At 42.1% G+C, this 21,224-nt stretch overlaps 1 protein-coding gene across 3 annotated transcripts in view; it reads right to left on the bottom strand.

Annotated features, from left to right (window-relative positions):
* Nucleotides 1-21,224, bottom strand: part of KLHL18 (kelch like family member 18) — a 49,012-nt gene that overhangs the window by 12,760 nt on the left and 15,028 nt on the right. For all 3 annotated transcript variants that reach the window (XM_039837594.1, XM_039837595.1, XM_039837596.1), the window contains 3 exons: nucleotides 6,593-6,723; nucleotides 3,998-4,138; nucleotides 1,722-1,920 (listed from right to left, as the gene is read on the bottom strand). In XM_039837594.1, the coding sequence (XP_039693528.1) occupies nucleotides 1,722-1,920; nucleotides 3,998-4,138; nucleotides 6,593-6,723 (471 nt within the window). The remainder of the gene's footprint in view (nucleotides 1-1,721; nucleotides 1,921-3,997; nucleotides 4,139-6,592; nucleotides 6,724-21,224) is intronic.

Genomic DNA, 21,224 nt, shown 5'->3' with positions numbered 1-21,224 from the left:
TGAGCTGCCCAGGTCATATTAATTAGTGGAAGAGCTAGGGACAGAGTCCTTGCTCCTAAGATGAGCGAGCACCCACACTGCTGAGCTCAGGGTCCACTTTTCTACTGCTAATATTTGGGGTAAGGGCTCTTTAGACATTATGAAAATGAGCTGAGTTGGGACTAACAGCCCAGTGGTTTGCCTCCTGGGGACTGGGGCTCCTCCTGCTGAAGCAGAGCTCCATGACAGGCTAGGACTCTTGATTTCAAATATGCCAAGCTGCCCTGCCATGGGCTTTGGCTGGACCTCCCCACTGACCAAAGTGGCAGAGGCCTGGACACAGCAGTGCTCCCAGTGCTTGCAGGGCCAGGCCCAAATGTGCACCTCACAGCCCAGCCCTCGCCACCCTCTGCTCAAAGCAGAGTTTACTCACCATTCTCTTAAAAAAACTTGCACCATATCTGCACTGAACAGAAAGGATCGCTCTTTGCTCTTCTCTGGTTACTAACACCCTAAACTCTCGTTGAAGCTTTTCTTGACCACCCCAAGATATTTCCTTTGTCCACAGAGGACCCTATAATCACTCACACCTTGCTTTGCCAATAGCTTCACCTCTTCCATAATTTTAAATATAGCAGCACCTGACTGCCGCCTCTAATCCTTCCAGCTCAGTAACTGATGCCAAGTAGCCTTTGACATGCTCCCCCTCCCCCAACCTCCCTCTTAGGTCCCCACTTCCAGCCTATTTCCTCACCTCTCTCTCATCCAGCATGGGCCCCCTGGGTTATTATGCGGGTGCCCTCAATTCCCATACTATGCACCTATCTCCCTTAATCACACTTACTTGGGAAAAAAAAAATCCCTATTCTGGAGACTCACCTCCTACTCTGTACCTTTACTTGTATATTTGGCTGACAGAAAATGCACAATGGAGCTGACCAGTTTATCTTAAATTTGTGACCACTGATCTCATCAGGTCCTGCTTCCTATCAAGCCCTATCTACTTCCTTAGCATCATCCACTTCCTCTCCCCTGTCCTGGATGTCTACAGCATACCTTTTCAGCTCTCCTCAAATTTCTAATACTCCTCCCTCATCCTCAGCTGAGAAAATAGAAACAAGTCGAAAGAGAATATCAATAGAATGTGCCAGCATCTCCCTTTCACCCCGCCCCTCCCCTACAGCTAGGTGTGTGGACTGAACAGCCTGCACGCCTACCAAATACACACTCGTAGTCCTGAGGTGAATGTCCCCTCTCATTCACCTCAGGACTTCATTCCTGCAACTATTCTCCCTTTTCTCCTACCTTATCTATCTTCCCTCTTCTCTGGAAAATTCCCATCAGCAGTCAAATTATATTGTAACTTCTCTCAACTTGAAAAAAAACCCCTCCTGACTTTGTACTCCCCACCAGCGACTGCCCCAATGCTCTGCTCTTCTTTAGAAAAAGACTCTTTCAAAAGTTATTTCCAGCTCATAGCAGCACTATTTCTAATAGCGAATATTGGAAATAACCCGAACATCCAAAATAATGAAAGCAAGGTTGATAAAATGAATGGAATATTATTTAGATATTAAAATGTATAAAAAGTTGCCATGAAAAAATGCACGATACAATGAACAACAGTTGCATACACACCATGATCTTCATTTTGTCAAAATAAATAAAAAATAGAAAGCAAAGGATAGAAAGCAAAGGGCGACACCTCTGCCACCCACGGTCTGCCAGTGTGCTCTACAGACCTGTTCCTCAGATTTGACATTCAGCTCATCCCGAGACACCAGCTCGAGCACGTCCTCCAAGGGCAAGGCCAGGAATTCTTCTGACGCGGACACCTCCACAAAGTGCTGGTGGATGAAGCTGTTGGCTGCATCGTACAGCACAGCGCACATCATTGTCTCAGCAAATTGGCGTACACCTAGGCAATTTTTTGGGTGGAGCCTTTTGGTATAAGAAAAGAGGAAAAGAAAAAATTGAGAGAAAGAAAGAATGCTATCTTTGATCATTCTCAGGTTGGTTCTGGGTAAAACCACAGAACCAAAAACAACAACAACAACAGACTTTGTCTTCAACTTTGGAAATGCCCTGTGTGACATCAGGCGCCTCTCTGGGACTCAACTTGTAAAGGTATAAAATTAAGACAGATTATCCTCAAAGGTCCCTGCCTCCTGGGCCTACTGTTCTGTGCGTCCAGATGGAACGTGCTCTCTGCAAAGTCCTATGATGTAGCTCTCAGAGGAGAAAGATTAGAACACATACTGAAGGACCTGTTGACATTCTTGGTTGAGTGTCCACCTTTGGTCACCAAGAAGGCACTGAAGTTGTAGCATGAGAGTTTAAACCACGAGGAGAGATGACCTCCTTAATGCTGGGACCCTTACACTTTTCTCTATTTTTAAACAGAAAGGGGCACGATGGGTCTAATTGTTCAGACAGCCAGCTATGACATCCAGGCTGCTATCACCTACTTAGCACCATCGGGAGTCAGGTACTTCCCCAGGCCTTTTGTAGGCCTTCTCCAGAACCTTTTCAAGAACACTGCCAAGTAGTTATCTCTCATTTTTAGATGGAAAACTGAGGCCAGAGAAACTAAGAAGGATATGTCACTGGGGCGTGAAGAAACTGCCTTGGCCAAAAAATCACTTTTCTTAGCATCTTTTTAGGTGACACGACTTTGTACCAGCCTGGATCCAGTGTTGACAGTGATGACCTCCAAAGCCCCTAGGGGGAGCTGCTGTCCCCTTGTGAGTGGCCAACTTAATCCTTTCCAGAGTGCCTACTTAACCATTCTCCAAGTTCTGTAGGAACACAGAGATGAACCACGTCCAGTCTGTGTCCTTACGAAGCTCAGAAACGAGGAAAGACAGCGGTGCCCCACACGCCCACATGCAGCCCTGCAGCCTGCCCCAGAAGGCGTCAAGGGCAGGGTCAAGCCAGGCTCCGGGGCTGCACTCTCACCACCTGGCCTCCGCTTGCAAAACCCGGAATGGGACCGCCTCCTTCACGATGAAACCACTCACCCACACCCAGCAGAGTGTCCCCTGCATGTGACGTGTTGTGACCATGGTTTATAGGACTGCCTGCACACCCAGCAGTGCTCAGTGACATCCACAAACATCATACGGGCAGGATGTGGGTGGGCCGCAGGTGAGGTTCACAGAACTGCTGAGTGAGCTGGGTTGGTGGAGATGGAACAGGAGCGGGAGGGGTCAGCTCTAAGAGGGGATAAGTTTCGAAGGGCAGATCTGCAGTGGGAAGGATGCTGGCCTTCAGGCCAGGGACCTGGTGATCGGAGTGCTCGGGTGGAGACCAGGCATTAGAGAGCAGCACACACATAAGGCGCTCGCTGCTCTGGTTTCTCCCTGCCTGTGTGCAGCCCAGCACTAACCCTCACCCCCAAAAGCCTCTAGTGGTTAAAAGGCGGTTTTTATTTTCTGACTAGACCAAGAGCTTTTTGCCTCTTGAGGGGGAAGAAGAGGCTCATCTGCTCAGTGAGGTCACTGCCAAGTGCTGGACATAGGTAGGGGTATAATCCATGGTCTTTACCCTAAAAAAGCCTACAATGATTGCTCCCAGGGGACAAGGGGACAGAGGATTCCAGGAGATAAAATTTGGGGGGACTCTTAAAGAGCTGAAGGGAAAACAAAGATCAAGAAACTGAAGGAGGAGGAAGGAGCTAAACAGAGATGGAGATGTCTGTGGAATGGTCAGGGAGCACTGAATAAACCAGTGGTGAGAACAGTCAGCTGAATCAGCAGCTGGTCAGACTGGAGAAAGAGGACCAGACGAAGAGGTACGAGTCAGGCCAAGGGAGAGTGCAGGCGGGGCTTCCTAAGTCATGTTTCTCAAAGGTTCAACCCAAAGAACTGGGTACTGCTTCATACGGATTTCAAGAAAGGACATTTCTATAGAGTAACCTTCCCAGCTCACTCTCTTCATAAAACTGTGTGCCCCAAAGACTCAGCAAGTAAAATGGCCACGCTCTCCACTCCAGGCCAGGCCCATCCGATCACCTCACCGTTCTCGAAGGAATGTGCAGCAGGCGTCCTTGATGCTCTGCAGCTGCAGGAAGCTTGCCCCCATCAGCAGCGACTGGACATTTTGCTGGTCAATGGCAAGGTGGCCATTGTAGGCAAAGTTGATCAGAGCTTCCAGGGCGCTAGAGGAAAGAGGAAGGATGCTCTTCAGAGACAGGCCACAGGAGACTCAGGCCCCCGGTGAGCTGATGTCACTCCCTGGGGAATGGATGGGCCCCACTCTGAAACCCATTTAGCGCAGGCCCTTTGAGAAGCTATGGGAATGGAATAATTACTTCGCCATATCTAGACTCATCCTACTTCTTGTATTTACTGCCCAAATAATTTTATAACAGAAAATTCTAAAGAGAAAGCGATTACCCACAATCTCACTACTGAATGAGTCAATGATGGTCATTTTTCTAGGTTCGTTTTCAGTCCTTACTTGCCTGCGTGCATAATTTGTATGGATATAATCATATAATACTTTTGAGGCCATTTCCCATGTTGCTTCACTGCCTTCACGTTGATCATTTTTAGTGGCTGCTATATAGTATTTCGGCATGAAAATATACTATCATTTATTTCCTTTACTGGTAGGTATAATAGCTATTACCATCTGATTGTCATTTAAATAATGTTTTTGGATTATTATTTCTTTGGGATAAATTTTTAGAATGAGAATTCCAACATTTTTTCCCTTCCAATTCCAACAGAGAATGAAATCCGAATTCCACTCATAGGGCTGTATGTGGTCTGGCCCCTCTCCATCTCTCTGACTTCACCTTCCACTCTGTCCCCCTCACTCTAGTCCAACATGCTGAACACGCTCTCACCTCAGGGCCTTTTCACTGGCTGCTCCCTCTGTTTGGAGGGCTCTTCCCCTAGATGGTTGACTCCCTCACTTCAATTAAGGTCTTGGCTCAAATGTCACCTCATCAGAGGCCTTCCCTGATCGCCCTGAAATAGCAGACCGCCCACCATGATTTGTAGCCTTTACTCTTTACTTTTTTGTTATCACTTTCCCTTCCTAGCCATTCCATGTGTGTATGTTTATTGCCAGATCCCTGCTATTAGGAAGCTTTCTGTTTTCCCAATGGTATACCTCAGTGCCTGCAGCAGCACATACTACAGGTGCTCGGTCTACCCCTGCTAAAGGCAGCACCTGGACCGTGCATGGTGATTAGTACGGCTCTTTCAGATACTGACCCAGAGAAGAGAGTGTACAATAGCCCTTGGAGACCCACTTCTGTGTCTTTCCTTACAACTACCTGGCCTGAGACTTCTGCCTTGCAGTGGGTGTATAAACCCTCTCGGTGTCCGGGGGCAGATCACCTTCAGTCACTCAGTGGGTACCACAGTTCCCAAGCTCCTTTCCCCCTAGTTTTCACCATCGTGAGATGAAGAAGTTAGGCAATAAATGACAGATTACAGGCTAGTGTTGCAGAGTTACTGGTTTGTTTAATGTCTCTCCTCCAAGGAGGATATCAGTGCCCTGAGTCACCTTGTGTGTCATGTTTGCTGCTGCATTCCCAGACCCCAGAACAAGGCCAGGCACGTAGTAGGTATACAGGGGACCCTTGGATATAAATATGCAGCCTCAGTTCACATACTTGCAGCAAAATCTTTTAAGTCACATAAACAGGGCTTTTTTCCTTTCAAGGCCCCAAAAGGCATACTATGGAATGTTTATATAAAGTCTTCAGACAGAAATCAGGAAAGTATTTCCACGAAGAGGTTCTAGTAGTAAGTGACTTTAGATGTAAGGACAACTTTAAGTGCCTAAACGATGTGATTTCAGGAGTTATGTTACTGCCTCCTGCCCCTAAATTACTATAGGTGTAGGGCAGACTTTCTATATCTCAACACTGTAGACATATGGAGTCAACGTTATTCTTTGTTATGGAGGGCTGTCCTGGATGAAAGATGTTTAGATGAGATAACCTTTGAGCTTGAGCTCCTTGGGCTTCAATATTCTCATCCATCAAATAACGACGATTTCTGCTATCTTCTATACCTGTGCTGCCCACACAGTAGCCACTAGCCTCACATGGCTATTTGAAATTACATTAAAATTAAAATTAAATACAATGTAGAATTCCGTTCCCCAGTCCCACTAGACACAGTTCACATGCTCACAGCTACATGTGGTTAGTGGCTACCATTCTGGAGAGTACAGAATGTTTCCATCACTGCAGGAAGTTCTAATGGACGACACTGCTTTAGATGGATGAGAAGGGCAATGAATAAAGACATTTATCTGAAAAACTATTTTGCCAGTTAGAATGGCTAGCACGGACAAGTGCACAGGATTATATACCATCAGCTTTGTACCTGTCTTTGCTAAAAAAAAAAGTATCTTAAACTTATTCCTATTAAATATGTACTCTAACAGAGTAAAAATACATCAAAACTCTCATTTTAACTGTCTCAGGTCACCTGCTGAGGCTCTAATTTGTTAACTAATCACCTACTATGTGTGTGGAACATGCCAGATACAAATACTGTATCCTGCTGCAGGCTCCAAATGGCACCAGGCACAAGGCTGAAGCTGCACCTGGGAGCAGCCTGTGACACCTAATGGAGGGGTTTGGTACCTTGGGTCCATTCCTTGCATCACTATCTCGTCCTGCTTGCACTCCATCATGTCATTTGTAAACATAGCGTGGAAGTACGGGATAGAGGCTGCTAAGACGATCCGGTGAGCACTGAATTTGTGGTCCCCAATCTGTGGGCAAAAGTAAAAACAAAGATAGAGACTGAGGAATGCAAACACAAAGACCCAACCTGCCCCTTCCACAGCTTAACCCTCTGTCCATGGGGATGGTACCGGAGGCATCCCACTACACGACAGCCAAGGCTTAGCATGGAGACCCATCAAGAATGTAAACAATATTTTAATGAGGTATTAAAATGGTTAAAAATGTAAGCCTGAAAGTCTTGAGCAGTAATTTTTACTTATATGGTGGGCTTTGCTGCACCCCTCCCAACTCCCACATCAACTCAAAGACCTGGTTTCTCTAACACTTTGTCCTGATCCCAGTTTTATTAGAAGGCAGATGAAACAGACAAACTGGCCAAGAACCCTGGAGTTCCTGCAGTAGGTTCCTCAGAAAAAGTAAATAGCTAGTGACAGGAAAAGATGAGGAGAAACAAGACCAAACTTGAATAGGGGGTACCTGCGGGGATCAGGACAGAGCAGGTGTCATGGGCACAAATGTTGGGGGTCCTTGGGTACCAACCAGGCTGTGGTAGACCACAAGGAGCCCAGAGTTCCTCTTGGGAAAATGACCCTGGTAGCAGCCAGCTGGAGGCGGCTGATGTGGACTGGCGGGTGCTCTGTGTGGCCCACAGGGCTCAGGACCATGGTCCTCATAGTGACAGAGGCAAACTCTCCAATTTGTGTTGAATCCTCACTGACTGACGCATCTTTAGCCTGGCGAGATCTATAAAGTGATTTCCACCCATCTGCCAAAAGGATATTCCCTTTCTAAGCTTTGCCATTTATAGCTCCAAGCCACATAAGCATCTCCACTGAAGAACATCCCACTCTTCAGAAAGAGCAAAACAGTCCTGCTTTTCCTTCACCCGAGATCCATATTAGTGAGGTGCAAGAGCATCTCACTAATCGATGCTCATCTGTTCGCGTCACATTTATGCAAGGATTCTAGCTCAGGCTGTCACTATGCTCTCTTTTTCAATGACCTTTAGTTTATTACCTGTGAACTATCCTTCAAGATCACACACACAATCTTCCAAATACCAAAAGATCCTTATCAGATTCAGATTCTCTGAGTTCCTCATATAATTCTAGGTGTTCCTCTACAACTGGGGTTGGGGACATTAAATGGCTGTGTGCTTTGGGGGAGTTTTCATAATTTAAAAACATCACAGTAATACATACAAATATTTCTTAAAGTTCCATAAGGCTTTATGATGAAAATCAGCAGTTTCTGCCTCGCCATTTCCTGCTCCCAGGGGCAACTATTCCAGTATTTATTTCTACCTAAGTAATGTGCCTATTACTTCTTGATTTTCACTTTTAGTTATTACTTGTGGTTGTCAGCCCAAATAACCCCCAATGACCTCTGCCTCCTGATAGTCACACTCTTGTGCAGTCCCTTCCCACAATGTCTCAAGGTTGGTCTGTGACTGACAGAATATAGCAGTGATGATAATGGTATGTCACGTTCAAGGCTACGTCATAAAAGGCACTTACTGTCAATATCCTCTCACCATCTCTCCTGGTCCCTTGCTCCCAAGAAAGCCAGGTAACCACTCATCGCGAGGAGAGGTGCCTTTGAGGAGGGGCTGAGGCCTCTTCCTGTGGCAACCTGAGGGAGCCCCAGTCTGTGCCTGGACTGTACCCTACGAGAGGTCTCTAAGCTGCTTCTGAATTCCTGACCCACAAAAACTGAGATAAGAAATAAATGTTATTTTAAGTCACTAAGTTTAGGGGTGATTTGTTATTCAGCAAAAGGTAGCTATTACATTATCTATTTAATTCTTTTGACGGAAAGTTAAGATTTTGTTTCTTTACAATCTACTCCAGTTACTCTATCTTTCAGTATAATTATCGTCAAATTCTGGTTAAATTAACAGTTACATTATTAGGACTACATGAATATTATTTATAGACAAGCCATGGTATATATACTATGATTACATTTCATTTGTTGTATAATTTTTATTTTCCCTGGAGATAATAAAAAAAGAGTAAAACTCCTTTTAATATGTTCAGTCAGGTACCCTGTCAGTTTGCTCTTGAGACATCCCTACGGGAAACCCTGTCCTGGGAATTCCTTTCGTTTCACACTGGAACCCCGTTTCCTGGATCCCATTTAGTCTTCTTCCTTATTTATTCCTTTGTCCTGGTGGACAGCATCTTCTAGTAGAGCTTCCTAAGAAAGGGTCCACTGTAAACTGTTTTTACTCACAGCACTATATGTGTGGGTTCTTTTTTTTTCTTCATACAAACTAATTTTCCAACTCTCCACACCAACAGTGTCCTACGACTTAAATCTGGCACTGACTAGGCTGTTAGAGTAGACACCATAGGTTAAGGGCTCAGTCCCACAAACTGGCCCTGCTTCAGGTGCCAACTGCAAGTCTGGGCCACTCATACCTCTGACTGATGGGCTAGAGTTGGTGGTGAAGGGGAGGGTTGCCCTACAACCCCACCTGAGCTTTCATCATTTTGCTAGAATGGTTCACAGAACTCAGGGAAAAGTTTACTTACTCTTACTGGTTTATTACAAAGGATACTACTATAAAGGATACAAAAGAACAGCCATGACGAGGTACACAGGGCAAGGTCTGGAAGGGTCCCAAGTATAGAAGCTTCTGTTGCCACGGAATTGGGGTATGCCACCCTCCCTACATGCAGATACATTCATTGACTTAGAAAGTCTCCAAACTCCACTGCTTAGGAAGTTTATGGAGGTTCTATTATGAAAGCATGACTGATCAAATTATCGGTCATTGGTGATTAGCTCCCCTGAGGTCAAGGGGTGGGGCTGAAAGTTCCAATCTCTAATCACATGGTTGGTTCTTCTGGCAACCAAACCCCATCTTGAAGCTATCTAGGTGCCCAGAGTTACCTCATTAGCATAAACTCAGGTATGGTTGATTGTTCCTCTCACTCCTATTACTCAGAAAATTCCAAGGGTTTTTAGAAGCTCTTGTGTCAGGAACTAGGAACAAAAACCAAAAATTATAACAAAAGATGCTCTTTTCACCCCTACTACTCAGGAAATTACAAGAATTTTAAGAGCTCTGTGCCAAGTAACCAGGAACAAAGACCAAACAGATATTTCTTCTTATATCACAATATTACAGAGCATATATACAATATGTCTGAAAATGTCTTTATTATCCTTAAACTTGGGTGATAGTTTAGCTGGCTATAAAATTCTAAATTTTAGGGGAGTGTTTTTTTTCTGTCAGAATTTTGAGGGTCCAATATCTTCCAGGTTGTTGCTCTTAGAAACCTAATGCCATTTTGAATAGTAACCCTAAATATGTGACTGTTCTTTCTAGAAACCTTTAAGCCTTTCTCTTTATTCTCAGCCTTCTGAAATCTCACAAGGTTTGTACTCTGGTGTTCGTTTTCTTTCATTGTATCACTCTAGACATTATTTCAGTTCTGGAAATACCTTTTCGTATACTTCTTTGATAATTTCCTCCTCTCTATACTCTATTTTTTCTCTAAATTTCCATTAGTCAGGTGTTGGTCCTATTGGAATGATACTCAGTTCTCCCCTATTTTCCATATCTGTCATTTGGTTATCTTCCAGGAATCTATTTCAACTTTATCTTCCAATATTTCTGTGCTGTAGCTTTTTACACTGGCTATCATATTTTTAATTTCCAAGAGGTCTTTTTTGTTTGCTAAAGGTTCCTTTTTCTATTTTGAAAGAATCTTGTTCCTCTTTCATGAATGCAATATTTTCTCTACTCTTTCTCAAGATATGAATAGTTAAAGTTTCTTCTCTTCCTCCTCCGTGCTTTAACTGTTTACTCTTGAGTTTTTTCTCTTCCATTTGTTTTGGTCTCTGTCTTTTATGTTAGAGGCTTATCTTTAAATGTCTCGTGATGCTTGGTTATCTGCTTATACTTTTAGAAGCTATTTGAAAGCTCTGGGTGGGGACTAGGCTTGTCAACTTGTGGAATTTGCGTAAGGGTGATCAGGCAAGAATCTGACATTTTATTGAGGACTCTCAGAAGTAGTATCTTTAGAACTTTTTCTCTGGGGCTAATTTTATCAGAAAGATCTTCCCATCTCTTACAAGGGAGTGCCTGCCTACAGAAATTCTGGAAAGTGGGAGAGAGAATGATCCTACCACTCAATATTTAAAACTTTGTCTCCAAGCCCTCATTTTCAGTTTTGCTCCGTATTTCATTCCTTCTTCTATGTTTGGTATGCCTCTGGTTCAATATCGAACACTGAAACTCCTGTCTCCAGAGAGTAGGGGAGGGACTATAGGCATCTGATTGGTTTTCACACAGACTTTCAACTAATCTTCCTTTTTTCAGTATTTGGTTTCTTCAGTTCTGGAGCTATTCCGGGGTTCTGCATTACAAATCCCCTTTCTTCTTAGTCTCTTCCCTAGCAGGTACTTTCAGTTCCTCCAGCCCACTGAGTTTATCACACGTGCTTTTAACCTTCAATATTCCATTATCTCTTATTTGCTGAGATCTCTTCTCCCACTTACTATCATTTTAATGAGATTACAGGAGGAAATGGAAGTTAAAATGCGTGTTCGATTTGCTGTTAAACTTCTATGCATTTATTTTTCATCTCGAAAGTAAAAAGAAGACAAAAGAACAAGCGGTATGTGCATGAACTGGGTGACCTGGTTTCCCAAAAAAGCTCAGCTAAAAAGAAGACAGGCCTATCTTGGGATATGCTAGTCAGATTGCATTTGAATTCTGTGTTTGGTTAAGGGGAAAAATAAATTTGTCTTTAGAAGAGGGAGACCAAGATGGGAAAGGATCTGGAAGCTACATCTTATGAGGAATAGCTAAAGGATAGTTAGTCTGAAAACTAATTTGGGGGTTAGGGCACAACGGTCATCCTCAAATCCTAGAAGGGCTATCGCACCGATCAGGGCAGATCTAGATAAGTTACGGGGACGCAGATTTTAGTTCATCATAAAGAATAAGAGCCTATCACCTAAGAATGTCTGGGGGAGCCCTTCACTGGTTCTAAAACTATTAAGGGACCTTCTAATTCTACAATCCAGAGATATTACACTTTTGTGAAAAGCTTTAAAAAAAACCCAAATACTCTCATTTGTAATCTCAGTTTTAAAAATGTCCTCATAGCAACCCTCTGCATTAAGTAGCTACTATAAATTCTATTTTATAGATGAAGAAAACAAGATTTAGAAGTTGAGTGACTTGCCCAAAAGTTAAGTAGCTATTATGTGAAAAAGAAGGGATTATGCTTGAGTTGTTTACCAGTGAAGTTTGAGAGGGCTCAGTAAATAACACACTTCCTCCGGGTCAAATTCTCAGCCAACTGAGAAATTTTTAAAAATAAAAATTAAAAACCTACACACATGACAAAATTATAGAGAGTATTCAAATACACACAAGAGAATAAAAGTAAAACAGGAAATCTAAATCAGAGTGGTGGACTATATCAACATCAAGATCCCAGTTGTGATCTTGTACTCTACATAGCGCTGCAAGATATCACCACTGTGGGAAACTGGGAAAGGATACACAGTACCTCTGATTTCTTATAACTGCACGGGAATCTACAATTATCTCAAACTAAAAAGCTCATTCTAAAAAAATGTGCAAAGCAAATGGGAAATCAAAATATTCTTTTATTACTGGTAAATCTAATATTGTAAGCTATGGCTTATATAGGAGGACAAGTGTGTTCTCTATGTTAACATCTTGAATTACAGAGGCCAACGCAAGGGCCACTTTCTCCACTGATCCGTGACTACGTGCTGTTGCCTCAAATCCCCCCTCTTCCCCATGCCTAAGGTGGCAAAGAAATGTGAACAGGCATAACAGAATTTAGAAAAAAAAATGCAGTAAGCAACATGTAATTGGTTGGTCATAAAAGTTTAGGCTATTTGGCACACATGCCTACCTTTAATCACATTTTGCTCTACCTACTTCTGAGACAATACCTACTATAATCATGAAGTATTATCGATGAAATGGAACCAAATAGTAAATATAAAGTATTGAGAAGAGCCAGGTTCGAAGTGCAGGATAGGATCGAAGGATAGAAATGAATCTATGTTGTAATGAAACGCTCTGGACTAAAAAAGCTAAACTCATGAGCACACATGGAAGCTGCCTCGGCTGGATCGGAGTGTTAGGTCTCTGGGCACACAACAAACTCCGAGTACCATGCTCGCACTACCACTTAATCAGCACGTGTACCGCCAGCACCGGCCACTTAACCGCTGTGGGATGATTTGCAATGATGAGCATCTACCAAACAAATTAGGGGCAATCGCAGGATTTCCTAGGTGCATACTACACCTCCAAATGTGCTTCTAAGAAAAAAAAAATCAATTCAAACTGGAAAGCCCAAACCACTTCCACTAAAATTGCAGCAAAGACTCAGCACTCATGCCGCTTGGCTTCTACAAAGAGTGGATACAGAACCTCCTGAGCAGAGGTTCCGTTTATGATCTAACGACTGAAACTGAAAGATTCCTGCTTGCTTAAGGGGTTCCTCCATGCTGCTTTTATTATTAAGCCCCGGTAACTTTAATACGTGTTAACAGTTTTGTTTGGAAAATTAAGAGCTAATGGAGTTACTTTAAAGGGAGAAAGATTAGGTTCTAAAAGTCAATGCACATGTGTTGCAACTCCACTGTACTTGGTTTTTAAAATCATGAACAAACTACTCCTTTGGTAAATGTTAAAAATCAAAGTGGCTTCCGTGATTCAGATATACAGATATGGAAAGGAAAGTAACGTGAAAGAAGCTGGAAAAGGAGACAGGGCCCTCCAAACTTCCGCATTTGACTTTAAGAGTGTCAGGAAACCAGGGAATAGCACAAAGCGAGGATCTCCGAGTTGATCAGGCCACTCCGTGCAGGCAGAGCAGGAACTGGAAGTGCCGTTCACTTAGATCAGGAAGGGCAGAGAAGGGCTAGGCTGTGGGCAGAAGAGTGAGTCAAGTTTTAGACAAGCTGACACTGACGCTTGGGAGACATCCAAACGGAGGTGCTATGAAGGAAGTGGACGAGTACGTCTGGAGCACAGCGATGAGTCTAGGCTCAACCGACACTTTTGGATGTCACTGGTGTGAAGACAAAAAAGACATCAGTAAGGGAGAGCTCAGAGTGTGATGAGGGCGTAAGACAGCCCTGAGGAAGTTTGACGTTTAAACAGCACCCAGTAGAGGACGCATCTGCAAAGGAGACAGAGAAGGAAAGTACAGAAAGGAAGAGGGAAATAAGAGAAGCGGGGGGTGGTGGGGGGTGGTGGGGGTGTCTGGAGGTAGAGAGGGCAGGGGCAGGGGCGGTGCACACTGCCGCCAGACAGGCCTTCCCAGCTTATGAAACGAGATCGTCCCTATCCACCCGAATCCTCAAGGTGTACGAGGATGGTTGACATGAATGTCATCTGACCAAGTCACCTGCGGCACTCTGCATTCCTGAAGTTTCTGTGGGAGGAAGTGTTTGTTGTCTTGTACAGACCAAAGTGATGCGGCCGCCAGTCGCGGTCTTGTTTGGAGGGATGAATCTGTGATTTGTCCCAGCCTGGCCACCAACTGGATATTACTCAAAGGCACATTCGCAAACCTGACAGAGGTGAGCCGTGATGGTCAAGAGATGAATAAACAAATGACTGCATGGATGGGCTTGGAGTGGACTGGAGCTATTTAGCTTTTTCTGAGAGGGCCTCAGAATGGCAACGCTGGCCTCATTAAATTAGGTGATATACAAGACATATGAAACACCCAGCAGTGCCAGGCACTTACTGGAGATTTAACAAAAGTTTTTGTTACACCCAGCTTAAAGTGACAGCCATAAAACACTGAGATCTTCACAAGTTCAGTCTGATTAACAGAACCTTGGTCAAGAGATGAAAGCTATGAATTTCAGGGCCAGCTCTACTATAGACATAGACAAGCTGCCCAATTTTACTATGCTTCAGGTTTCCAGGCTGGAATACAAGACTTCACTTATGGGAGCATGGAAAGGAAGACAGTAAAAAAAATTGAGATTCTCAAGAGAAGCACTATAAATACCGGTAAACATTATTGCAACCACTCCATTAGACAATATTAGAAAGTACAGCGCAGCATTAAAGGTCAAAATACTTGCCAATATCTTTATCTGTGCGCACCACAGGGGGAACGGCAAGGACGAGTCACATGGTACATACAAACTGTGCCAGCTGCCAAGCCAGGTGATGACCCAAGCAAATCTCTTCCCCCTCACTGAGCCTCAGTTTCTTCATCAGCAAACAAGGGGCTTTAACTGGGTGGGATTTCTCAACAGCTAGTTAGTTAACAGCAGTGGCCTTACATGGATTCAGTTGAGCTTTCTTTTTGACCTTGATGACATCCACGTACACTTGAAAAGTAACTGGATACACATTTCGCACATACCATTATCTGGCCTACAGAGAGGTGCACGTGGATGAGGGCCCCTTGCAATAACTGCAGAATCCCCATGGACCACGAACCCCTCACCTGATGTGCTCTGATGTCCCTCCTGGTTAGCAGAGACTAAGACTATAACTAAGCAAAAGGAACCAGAAGCCTCGAGCACCGCTGCATCTACCTAAGTTCCAACTTGTTTTAACACACACATGTACCCATACCTTCCCATATTCTTCCTTGGAAAGCCTGAGAAACTTTCCATTCCCAGCCCTGCCCTGGTGATATCTCTAGATCAACAGGGATAGTGTAGCATGACACCACAAATCTTACTCCCTGTCACAGGCAGGTGTGGCTCAACAACCAGCTGCTTATTCAAGCAGGAAAAGCAGCAGGGCAAAATCTGAGCTGGGAGTAATCTCAGACGGGTGTTCCTAAAGAAAGCAAAAGATATGCCCAGAACAGATTTCTTTTTGATGGGAAACATTTTGATACTACTGCTCCTACCTTCAAGGAGCTCACAGCTAACATAAATAAAACAGTAAGTGACAGTTAAGCCCCCACCCTGTGCAGACGGATTACCCTTGAGATCAGTGGGGTTTAAGACTAAGCTTTTAGGCAGTCACAAGAGAGGCTGAAAGTACTTAAGTAGCAATCCATAATTTCACTGAGGCACAAATTTGAATCACAAAGGGTATAAAGCTGGTATGTGAGAATGAGTCTACAAAATGACATCGTAGTAGGCATGGATTAATCTCTAAAATTCCTTTAGGCTATAAAGCCAATAATTATAAATTCTTTAAGAGACACAGCATATCATGCTAGATTAGAACAGGTACTCTGGGCTCAAACCTAGGGTCTGCCATTTATTAGCTGTGTGATTCTGGGCTGGCTAGTTAACCTTTATGGGCTTCAATTTACACATTTGCAAAATGAGGTAAATAGTATCCCCCTCATGGGGTTATTGTGAGGATTAAATTAACATCTACAAGGCATTTAAAACAGTGCATGGCACATATGAAGTGCTGTTAATTGCATAACTGCTTGTTAAATAAATACATAAATGTCCTCAAATTTAGAACTTTATAGAAGTTATTTTTAAGACCTTTAGAGGAAGGGGTCAGCAAACTATGGTCTATGGGCCAAAATCTGGACTGCCTCTTGTTTTAGTGCAGCCCATGAGCTAAGTGTAGTTTTTATATTTTTATATGGTTGAAAAAGAAATCCAAAGAAGACTACTTTTCATGGCATGGGAAATTATATGAAATCCAAATTACGGTGTCCACATATAAAGTTTTATTGAACACAGACATGCTCATACAATGGCAAAACTGAGTAGCAGTGACTGTGACGATTAGCCCACAAAACTAAAAATATTCACTATCTGCCCCTTGATAAAAAAAATTTGCTGACCTCTGCTTTAGAGTCACAGGGAACAAATATGAACTCTTCTAGAAAGGAGAAGATGCTGATCACTTATTTAAGACTCCCCCACACCCCAGCCCACATCACACTCGAGTTTCTGCTGGTATTCATAGACTCCCTTTGCTGAACTAGTATGAACTGTCCACTCTTTGCGGAATTCAACGCTGAGATAAAGTGTCTTTTACAAAATGCTTGCTCCTTTTGAAAAGGAAATGAGCTAAAGCCTGAAATAGAGGCATTCAAACTGGAACCACTAATGGCCTGTATGGGCCTGCCACAACCAATGTGCCTTTTTTTCTAAAACTTCAGTTTCTTAACCATAGTTAAACAATTATTATCCTTCTCCAATCCCTGCTTCTGCCCATGGAGTGTAAATGCTAATTAGCCTCTGTAACTAATGCAGCCTTGTCCATCAGAAACACAGGAGGTGGGCTGCATGGAGACTCCTTGAAGTATCTGCCTTCCTACCTCAGGTATCAACCAATCCTCCACCTTACTCAGCAACCACCAAGCACAAGGCCAGCTCAGCCCAGCTCACCGCCCCTGACCAAAATCTTATTCAGATGTCAGATGAGTAAGGCTAGTCCATGCAGAGACGTGAAGCCTCAGGCTCAAGCACTGAACTTCTCTGTTTTTACCTACTCTAGTGGACTTCAAACTCCTTGAGGGTAGTTAATAGCTCGGTAAATATTCACTGAAATCAAAATACCAACTCTATCCTCAATAGCAGCCCAGAAAATCAACAAATCGCTATGAAATAAATTAACCCTGTGGAAATGACAGCAGTTTCACTAAAGGCTGTTGTCAAAATGGACTGCAGGTTCTCTTGGTTAAATTTAGAAAAAAAAAATATTGGAGACTGAGCAGGAGGCGCTGTGATTTTTCTACTCCTCTCCTTCAAATTTTTCTTAAATATATAAATAGGTAACAGTAAATTTTTAAATAACCATAACACTTGAAGGCTGTTACAATAACAATCTATTATTATTTACCAATTACTAACTATATATTTCTATATAGCTATCTAACATAGATTTAGCCATTAACTATATATAAATGTTATAATAATATATTATCAATTATCTATAATATTATGATGATGATCTATTAAACTATTTTGGGATACCTGAAGGTTAAGAGAAAACACCTGTGGCTTTAACACATGTTGCTACAAAACTTCTGAAAGCATGACTATCTACGATTCTATCTCATGTCAGCTCTGTCCAGTGCTCCTGATCTCCTTCTGGGAACTTCCCGTATCTTCATTCCAACCACACTATAGAACATGTGACCTCAGCCTTACCAATTAAGCCTCAGGACTTTTCGCAGGAAAAAGAAAGAAGCAATCTCTCTGGAGTAGCAAGGAGCCATCAGATGCTCTATCACGCTCCATGTGAGATAAACCAACTCCATAAGAGGAGCGTGCTGGACTGAGAGCGAGTGTCTTGGCAGCATTTCAGTCCCCCCAGGCCCATCATCAACCCTGTCTTTTCTCCAGTTTGATTACATGAGCTTATATGTGATTGGTCTTGCTGAGGCCAGTTCTGCCATTAGGAGCCAGAGTTCTGAGCACTGCAGTCCAGAGAAAGCCCTGGGGGAATTCAGGAAAGAGAAACATTCCTTCCTGGCCTCAGGAGATGGGCTGTAACTAGAAGTGGCTTCAGTTCTGACTGGACCCTTGCAGTGCCTCGAGCTCCCATTCTGCTCACCAGTCAGGTCTTAAAGGACCCCATCTGTAAAAACACTGTGGTGATGGCACCCAGTACAGGTATCAAAGGCATATGCAGACAGTTTTACTGACTGGGAACGCTGTAGGGCACGTGGAAATGGTCAAAGGTATCTTCTGCATGGATGACCATTTGTTGGATTCCTAGCAGTTTACTTTCTTGGAAAAGCTTTCATTACTTTGGTTAGGGATAACCAAACCTGCCATCTGAATCCCCTTCGTAACTCTGCGGTATGTGACCTGCCTGAGGTCAGAAAGATGGAAACAAGGGCCACTTAGTCCCTTCTCGGTAAGTCTGGGAAGGAGATTCTGAAGTGATGCTCCTCCTTGCCCACAGCTCCACCTTCCTTTTCTCATGCCATAATGATATCCTGATCGTGTTAAGAGTCCTGTAACTAATAAGGAAATTGAATTTGTAATTTAAAAACTCCCCAAAAGGAGATCTCCAGGCTCAAATGGTTTCATGAGAAATTCAACCGAATATTTAAAAAAATTAATATCAACTTTAAACAATCTCTTTCAGAAAAGAGAAGAGGAGGGGACAACTCCTAATTCATATTATGAAGCCAGTATTAGCCTAATACCAAAACTAGACAAAGACAGTGCAAATAAAACTATAGACCAATACTCCTCACGAACATGGATGCAGAGATTCTGAACAAAATATTATCAAATAGAATTCAGCAACGTATAAAAAGAATTATACACCGTGACCAAGTAGGATTTATTCCAGGGATCCAAAGCAGGTTCAATATTTAAAAAAGCAGTCAATGTAATCCATCATATTAACAGGCTAAATAAAAAAAAAAGAAGTCACACAATCCTCTCAATTGATATAGAAAAAGCCTTTGACAAAATTCAACACTGATTCATGCTAAATACTCTCAAAACACTAGGAACATAGGGGAATTTCCTCAACTTGATAAAGAACATCTACGAAAAAATCTCTAGCTAACATCATATTTGTTGGTAAAAGACTGAATGCTCTTCCACAAGATACAGGAAAAGGCAGGGACGTCCACTCTCACCACTGCTACTGAACACAATCCTGAAAGTTCCAGCCAGTGCTGTAAGGCAACAAAATGAAATAAAAGGAATACAGACTGGCAAATAAATAAAACTATCCTTGTTTGCCAATGACATGACAGCTTATGTAGAAAATCCAAAGTAATCTACAAAACAAACAAACAAAACAACCTACCTAGAACTAATAAGTGAGTTTATTCAGTAGGGTCACAGGACGCAAGGTGACAGGACACAAGATCAACATACAAAAATCAACTGTATTTCCACATACTAGCAATTAACATGTGGAAACGAAAATTTATATATATATATATATATATATATATATATATATATATATATATACATATATATATATATAAAATCACTCAAAAAATTAAATACTTAGGCATAAATCTAACAAACTGATGTATAGGACTTGTAAGCTATAGAGTGCTGATTAAAAAAATCAAAGAAGATCTAAATAAATGGAGAAACATACTGACTTCAAGGATTAAAATACTCAAATACTCCCCAAACTGATGTGCAGATTTGACTAAATTCTGATCAAAATCCCCAGCAAGGTTATTTTTATAGATATAGACATAGATCATTCAAAAATTTATATGAAAAGACAAAGGAATTAAAAACTAAAACAATTTTAAACAAGAATAAAATGCAAGTAAGTGGTCAATAAGCACCCGAGAAGATGTTTAATACCACTAGTCATCAGGGAAATGCAAGTAAAAACTACAGTAAGAAACCACTTAACACCCACAAGGGTAGCTATTTTCAAAAAAAAAAAAAAAAAAAAAAAAGGAAGAAAGAAAAGAAAACTAAATGTAATAAGTGTGGGCGAAGATATGAAGAAATTGAAATGCTTATGCACTGCTGGTGGTAATGTAAAATGCCACAGCCACTGTGGAAAAAATTTGGCAGTTACTCAAAAAGTTAAACATAACAATATGACGTAGCAATTCCACTTCTAGTACATACCCAAAAGAAATGAAAGCAGTCTTGGAGAGAGATCTGCACACCCATGTTCACAGCAGCATTATTTACAATAGCCAAAAGTTGGAAACAATCCAGGTGCCCATCAATAGATGAATGGATAAACAAAATGTGGTATATACATACAATGAAATATTATTCAGCTTTAAAAAGGAAGGAAATCAAGAGAATGAGAAGATAAACCAGAGACTGGGAGAAAATATTTACAGAAGACATAGCTAATAAAGAATTTTTATTTAAAATATACAAAGAACTCTTAAAACCCAACAAGAGGAAAACAATCAACCAACTTAATTAATAAACAAAAGACTTTAAAAGACACATCAGCAAAGAAGATATACAGATAGCAAATAAACATATAAAAAATATGCTCCGTGTCATATATCATCAGGGAAATACAATTTAAAACAAGACACCACTATGCATCTATCAGAATGACCAAAATCCAAAATACTGACAACATCAAATGCTGGTGAAGATATGGAGCAAAAGGAACTCTCATACACTGTTGGTGGGAATCCAAATGGAACAGCCACTCTGGAAGACAGTGTGGCACTTTCTTACAAAATAAAACATATTCTTACCATATGATCTAGAATCATGCTCCTTGGGATTTTCCCAAATGAGTTAAAAATCTATGTTCACACAAAAACCTGCACATGAATGTCTATAGCACCTTTATTCAAAATTGCCAAAACTTGGAAGTGACCAAGATGTCCCTCGGCGGGTGACTGGATAAATAAGCTGTGGTCCATCCAGACAATGAAATATTATTCAGTACTAAAAAAAAAAAATGAGTTATCAAACTCATTAAATGTATATTACTAAGTGGAAGAAGTCAATCTGAAAAGGCTACATACTGTATGATTCCAACTATATGACAATCTGGAAAATGCAAAACTATGGAAACAATGAAAATGGATCAGTGGCAGCCAGGGGTTAGTGGGGAGAGAGGGATGGACAGGCAGAGCAC

Source organism: Pteropus medius, unplaced genomic scaffold (genome assembly GCF_902729225.1).
Source record: "Pteropus medius unplaced genomic scaffold, Ma_sr-lr_union100, whole genome shotgun sequence".
Classification (NCBI taxonomy): domain Eukaryota; kingdom Metazoa; phylum Chordata; class Mammalia; order Chiroptera; family Pteropodidae; genus Pteropus; species Pteropus medius.
The sequence above is the reverse complement of the archived record's forward strand: the minus strand, read 5'-3'. Positions and strand labels throughout refer to the sequence as shown.